Below are 7,730 nucleotides of genomic sequence, written 5' to 3' on the forward strand. Positions count from 1 at the left end.
TGGCTATTGGCATACTATTTATGATTTGGCAGAGAGAATCTGAAAATGTCATTGTAGTCAGCTTTGTAACTTCTTTTCCTTCCAAATTTACTAGTAGTCACTTTGTTTACTTTGAACTTCAACTTCTTTTCCTTTTACGCTTCTGAAAGTGAAATTGTTCATGTTTGTCCACTCGTACTTCTTTCTCTTGAACTTAGGCCAGTAGTTTAGTTTCTTTAGTAGTCTTTAGTCGGTTTTACAGCATCATCTTTAAGGTAGCTATTTATTAGTACACTGGTTCTTAGCACTGCTATATTTAGGGTGATTTCTTTTTTCCATAAAATTTCTTTCTAATGAAGATTTTATCTTGATACCTCTTAAAGAAACTAGAATATTTCCTTTTCCTACCTCATCTTCCTAAATGTGTACCCATCTCTTCAACATAAATGTGTATCCTTATTTTAAAAAAATAAGGCCACAGTCCTAATGATTTGATAATATGGTTTTAATTATCTGTTAATAATTGATAGACATGATTCTAGTTCTTATTTCTCAAAGACTTCTAAAAATGTTTTGCTACTCTTTTGTGTGTGTTACTTTAGATTACATCTAGGTGATAGTATTTAAAATTAAATAAAATTTAAATTAAATAATTTGTTATATATAGATAAACTTTTAAAAAGGGAAGACCTTTGTTGTCGAGTCTTGAATTTGCAGCTCTGTTCAATAGGCAGTTAAAACTGCCTATTAGGTTTGGGATTACCATTTAGGATTTGACAATACAAGCTTTCACTCACTTGGAGAGAGTCAGCACAATGACAGATTCCCTCCGCCCTTCTTCCCCTCAAGGTAGGGAGTTAGCTTTCAGTCTGAGAATTTCTTGCTGAAACTGTTAAAATTCCTCAGAAACCCGTACTATGATGGATAGGCTCTTGGTGTTTATAATGTCTGTTTGTATCTTAGAGCTGAATGGGTAGTGACCCACTTCACTGCTTCATATTAGATTAAGTTCATATGAACAAACTCTCAATATACCAGGCCCTAGGCAAGCTTTCTATCACCTGGACTTTAGATTTGCTGATCATATCTTCCAGTATGTTAAGAAATCAAAAAGTTCTTTAGGCGTATTTGGGAAGCATTTTTGTTTTTCATCTTTTTGGAATTTGTGCAGTAGTATCAAACTAGCATTTTTATCTTCTTGGAATTTTGGTAATAGTAATTTCAAAATTGTTTGCATCAAAACATAAATATATACAAAAGCGCTTATTTGTCAGTGTTCTGTGTTAGTTAATGGGTGTCCCAGTTTGCAGTTTTACTAATCATTTTTGCTGTTGTTTGCAAACGTCATGAATTTTCCACTTGGAGAGGTTCACTCATGAGAAGTGCCTTAATTTTTCTCTCTATCCCTCCTTTATAAAAAGGCATCTCTTTTTTTTTATATAAATTTTTTTTTTTTACTTTTGGCTGCATTGGGTCTTTGTTGTGGTGCGCGGGCTTCTCATTGCAGTGGTTTCTCTTGTTGAGGAGCACGGGCTTTAGGTGCGTGGGCTTCAGTAGTTGTGGCACGTGGGCTCAGTAGTTGTGTCTCGCGGGCTCTAGAGTGCAGGCTCAGTAGTTGTGGCACACGGGCTTAGTTGCTCCGCGGCATGTGGGATCTGCCCAGACCAGGGCTCGAACCTGTGTCCCCTGCATTAGCAGGCGGATTCTTAACCACTGCACCACCAGGGAAGTCCCAAAAAGGCATACCTCTTAACTGTCATATTTGTCAGAGAATTGAGTATAATGGAATTGATTCTTGCCCTGGTAGGTACATAGCACACTTCAGGAAATTAAAATTTTAAATGTAATACCTTAACTTCCATCACCTGAATTTTTTACTTTCTGTGTTGTAATTTAACCATTATATCTTCATTTTTAACACTTTATTTATTTACACTTCTCTACATTTATAATTCTATATTTTCTGTGTGAAATTTCTTGGCCAGTTACTTTTAATTCTTTCTCTTCTACAAATGTGATCATTAGTTTTCTTCTCTTTGAATTACTCATGTTAATATATATAAATGTGATGTTTGTTCACAATGTGCTTTGAGATTTTAGTATTAAAATATACATTTGAACTTCAGTGTTACATGATTTATTAACAAGTGGAATTCTATTTAAGGTAAGCTGTCCTAGACTTCACCCAGGAGCATTGAAAGTTCTTTTATAATATGTATACCAATTGTACCTATGTGAGAGTATTAAAGAATTGTTGGTATGTCTCTTGTTATTCTATATGAAGCAGAGTAAGTCAATGAGAAGCCTAGGATTAGAAATCCAATAGCCTAGGATTAGAAATTTGAGACAAGCTTTTAACCTTTTTTATGCCTTAGTTTCTTCATCTTTAGGGAGTTCTACCTTGATTATGCATATTTATGGAAGAGATTTGTAACCCCATCTCTGCATTACTACTTGGTTTAGAAATATGAGTGATTTTCTACGTACCAGAATTATAATACTAATTGTTTATCTTAGGTTTAACTTTTAAATTAGTTCATATTTCACTCGGTTTGCACCAAATGTCAGTGGAGAATGGTGACCTGTAAGCCTCCTAGTTGACAGGGGAAAAACCAACTTAGCCTTAAACACTGGTTGTGGATAAATCTGAGAGTGGCTAATTGATGTGCAAGCAATTGAAAGTTGACTATACACACATACGCTTATCTTTCAGATATATTTGTAGAAAAATATGATAATGTTTATGAAAGACTTGGATATTCTGAAGAAAGATTCTTTATAAAATTAAAATTTGATTTACATACCGCCATTGCAATATTTGTACTGTGCTACCTACTGATGGCTATCATTTTTCAGTTGAGTGTTCATCTGATTACTCTAGGTGATTTTACACTGTGCTTGTTAAAACATGTTGAAATATAATTAAAAAAACACAAAAATGTATCAGTTAATTCCTGAGTTAAACCACCATTTACATTTTTCCCAGAGGATATTAAGCCAGTTTATTAAACACAAATGTAAAGTATTTCACCTGAATAAGAAAACAAGGTAAGGTAGTTGGTAAATGGATGAGTTAGAATCATTGATTTATTTGCTTGATTCAGATGAGTTAAAGTTGCTCTGTATTGATGTATTTTGAGCACATTATTTTGAATGCATTTGCAGAATACAGAATTAAGTATAAACAAGTGTCCAAATGATAGTTATTGTTTCAATAGTAGTCTAAAAATTTTGATTCTCAATTAAAATCTTGAAAGCAAAGCATTCTAGTTTAAGAGATAAAGAACTTTTATTTTTTCCACTTATTTTTAAAGACCCATTTTGCTTAAGCTTTTATCAGTCTTTTATGAGCTTTAAATTGATTAAAATACATTAACTATTTTCTTAGTTCGTGGACTCTTTTTATCACATACCTAAATACTGATAATTCAAAATGCCTTACACACTGTTGATGTTTAAGTATATGTTATGGAAAAAGATAAATTATAATCAGCTCTTGATTATTTATACCAGTGGTATGAGAAGTATAATGGACATTGGAAAAACAGCCATATATCAAATTTAATTTTAGATTTTGTGTGAAAATTTTCACAACATGTTTACTTGTGTAAATATTATATATGAAAAACATAAAATCATGAAATGTTTGAGGATTTGTGAGCTGAGTGACAACTGGGGAAGGTGGTGTAGAAACATACCAGGAGGTCAGAGAAAACTGGAGATTAAATGTTTCAGTATGTTTAATATACATACTTAATAAAGTATGTATATTACTGAGAGTTGACTATAATGAGATTATCTTGGATGAATGAATTTGATATTTCACAGAGTTTAATGTTTAATGTATTTTCTTTACTTCTCCTTAATTGAAAAATTATGATTGTTAGCTCTAAGTAACAGTTTTAAAATATAATTAGGAAATAATAAATTGTCTTATTTTCTTTTTCTTTCATTCTTTTTTTTCTCTTCTTCTTTTTTTTTAGGGTATGAGTATTATAGAACAATTAGACCCTGTATCTTTTAGCAATTACTTGAAGAAATACCATAATACTATATGTGGAAGACATCCCATTGGGGTGTTATTAAATGTGAGTATCCTTAGGAAGCCTTGATTTTTTAAAATTTGATCCTATTATGTTTCAAAATGTCTTAATTGTTATCATCTGTCATACCTTATTAGCTTTGATTTTAGATATATAGTCAATTTTCTTTCTAGTTCCTTTAAGATAATTTAAATTTCCATTGTTTTGGTTACTTAAATAAAATTGTACATCACTGTATGACAGGTCAATACTTTCTTTTAAATACAGAAAGTTATTTAGAAGAGAAACCCATTTTTTTCTCTTGACTCTGAGCCAATTCCAATATGCTCTTTACAAATATAAACCAAAGTAACGTCTCAAGAAATATGGTCTTACTAATTTTTTGGTTTTATTTAGTGTTCTTGACTTTATAAAAAATAAATGGAAGATTCTGCTCTTGAGTTTTAGATATTCATAATTTAATAAAGCAAGGCAGATGACATGTATATGTTTTTCTACTTATAACAAAAACAATATTTCATTTAAAGACTGGTAAAGAGGCAGAAGTTTTGGTTAGCTGGATTTTCTAAAGAGAATAATAACATTAATTTTTTTCCTAATAAAACTGAAATTGAAAGAAAATGAGAGACTCAAAAAGAAGACAGTGTACACTCAGGAATGGTTAGAGGAAGTAATAATGGGCTCATTGTTTGGAGAGGCAGAGAAATACTGGAGTTGGTAATGTAGTCTAGAATAGTCTAGGGTAGGAACCTAAAGGTCTAGTATTACTGTGATTTGAAAAATAGTACATTGTGGATTTTTAGGAAAGGTCTTCTCTTAAGCAGTGTTGATTGATTGGGAGAAAAGCCTGTTAAGGGCTTAAATTGATTTATAAAATTTAAACTAGAATAAGCTATACTAATTTACCAAAGTTTGAATTGGGTCAAATAAAACTTTAGTAAAATAAATGATGAGCCAATTCACAATTAAAGTAAAAACCCTGGTATACCTCTTAGATCTGGTACTCAATTTATATACATTTAAAATTTCAGACAAAGAAAAGACTCCAACATTTCAAGACGAAAGTGGCCAAGGTTTGGTTTAGAGAATAGAAAGAAAGATACTATGATTTTTAAAATTTTTTATTTATTTATTTTTTAAAGTGCCTTATTAAATACAGGGAGAGGTAGAGTGGAAGATGACTGATATTTATCAAGAAGCTAGATTAGGAGAAGTTCTTTGAGAGAATGAAATAAGGAGTTCTTTCTTTTTCCTATTTAATATGGGGTGACGAGAAATTCAAGAAACTAAGAGTGAGAGAGAGATCTAGGCTTCAAAGTTAAGCTACCAGCACATTCAAAGATTGCTCACTTTTTTGTGTGATGTCTGTCATAACCAAATTTTTCTTTTTCTAGGCTATCACAGAGCTGCAGAAGAATGGAATGAATATGAGCTTTTCCTTTTTGAATTATGCCCAGTCAAGCCAGTGTCGAAACTGGCAAGACAGTTCAGTGAGTTATGCAGCTGGAGCACTCACGGTTCACTGAAGCTCTGAATCCTCAGGGATGCCACCTGCACATACTCATACTCTGTCCAGGGTCCCAGCCTAACCCTTACCAAGATACTGGTCCTGGTTTGGGGGGATTCTGAAACCTCAAACTAATGGAACTTTCTTCTCTTCTTTTCTAGTAGGTGTAGTCCTTCCTTAATTTCAACTCATTAAAAAAATGCTTTATAGTTTAGAGCAGTGGAAGGAAGGCTGGCATCAAAATATTTTGATCAAAAAAAAAAAAAGGCAATGTAAAGGCACAGTTGTGGCAGTCAGTTTTTTGAAAGTTAACTTGTAAAGCATTTACCATATCCTAAATTTGCACTCTTTGCAGACTTGTGCACATATACTCCGCTTTCAGAATAGTTTTGCAAATTGTACACAAACAAACAAAAAGGGTGGAAGCTTTTTAATAAAGAAATTGCATTTATAAATGATCTGTATTAGAATATAAAAATCTCCAGTTATAGTCAATTACTACCCGTGTTGTACAACAGATACCTTCTATTTTAGTTGCTAATAAAGGGCTACACAACTCAAAATAGTCTGATTTAAACTTATTGCTCTGTGGTACATATGAAAATTGTTTTTTATTAATTCCATTTCAGAATTTTTATGTTAAAAGTGGTAAACTTTAGCTCTTATGTAAAAATATGTTAGGATGTATTTTTATATTTTACATATTTATGTGATTTTTTTATCACAGATATTAGAATCATATTTTAAAGTTAGCTTTTAAAATTACATACAGTTTGCCTTTTTATGTGTGACATCAGTTTGTGTCATTACTGTATTATAACACAATATAAATTCAAGATTGGTAAAGAACATAGGTGTAGTCCTGTAATTCAGAGATAGTGCTTGATAGGCAGTGCTTGATAGTCTGCAAATGAGGAAATACTGAAGAATGTTCTTAGTGGTTTTCAAATCATTGCAGACCATACACTGCTGCTATGCTTTTTTAGTGCTTCAAGCAATTTGACTCTCTTACTTGAATTTTTAGCAGGAAGTCATTAACAGTAACAAAAAACCACTGGATTTTCTTACAGTTCTACAATTTTTTTTGTCATGATTTTTGGTGCGGCTCTTCCAACTAAAATAATGGTATGGTGTTGTATTTCTTCCTTTAGCATAGACCAATCGTAGTCACTTTGGCAAAAAAAAAAAAAAGTTAATTCAATTAGTTAATATTGGCCATCATGTATGTACTAGATTATACCTATTTTAATATAACAGTGGGTATTATTACATTGGAGAGCATTTATATCTTCAGTGTTATGCCAGAATAGCACAATTTTTAGATGCCTTGCACCAATTTTACTTAAAGATTTGCATTTCTTACTAAATACCAACTTTCTATACTCAACAACTGAGATAAAATACTGTAATCTTTTGGATTCAAAATTACCCACCAATCCATATGTGGAAATTATATTCTTACATATTAGTGATTTATTTCCCATCATTCAGATATACTTTTGAGTACTGTAAATATTTATTCCTTATTTATTATATAGACTATAAAAATTTCAAAATTGACTACAGAGTACATTTTTAATGTTTTCTGGGTATAAAACTAATTACATGATTATTACAGAAAATTTAGAAAATGCTGATAGCTATAAAGAAGAGAAAAAAAATTACCTGCAATCTCACTATTCAGAGATATACACTGTTAATATTTTTTGTATTTCCTTTCGGTCTTTGTCTATGCTATTTATATGTATGAGTGTGTATATGTGTTTGTGTGTGTGCGTAATAACAAAATTGAGATTATGCTGATCATATAGTTGTATATCCTACTTTTTATAACTGACCATCATAAGTACTTCCCCATGTCTTTGAAAATGTGATTTTTAGAAATGGCTGCCTAATATTCTATTGTATGAATACAACATGATTTAACCAGTTCTCTCTTTGGATATTAGATTGTTTCTAATGTTTGACAATTATAAATAATAGTGGGATGGACATCTTTGTATGTGAAATTTGAATTCTATATTAGACTAGTTCTTTAGGATATATTCATGGGAATGGGATAATTGGTTTAGATGGTGAGAACTTTTTAAGCTCTTTAAAATATGACCAAGTTATCCTTCAGAAAGATTGTACCAAATTAGCAGTTTATGAGTACTCATCATACTGCCGCTTTTCCGCTATTATTTTTTCTAATCGTTGAC

The 7,730-nt window shown here is 31.4% G+C and overlaps 1 protein-coding gene across 1 annotated transcript in view; it reads left to right on the top strand.

The window, feature by feature from the left end:
* MEMO1 (mediator of cell motility 1) overlaps nucleotides 1-7,116 on the top strand; it is a 130,387-nt gene extending 123,271 nt beyond the window's left edge. Inside the window, exons 9-10 of the mRNA XM_079940721.1 lie at nucleotides 3,963-4,067; nucleotides 5,417-7,116. Of these exons, the coding sequence (XP_079796847.1) occupies nucleotides 3,963-4,067; nucleotides 5,417-5,548 (237 nt within the window). The 3' untranslated portion in view covers nucleotides 5,549-7,116. The remainder of the gene's footprint in view (nucleotides 1-3,962; nucleotides 4,068-5,416) is intronic.
* Nucleotides 7,117-7,730: the final 614 nt, after the last annotated feature.

Source organism: Stenella coeruleoalba (genome assembly GCF_951394435.1).
Source record: "Stenella coeruleoalba genome assembly, chromosome: 13".
In the NCBI taxonomy this organism is placed as follows: Eukaryota; Metazoa; Chordata; class Mammalia; order Artiodactyla; family Delphinidae; genus Stenella; species Stenella coeruleoalba.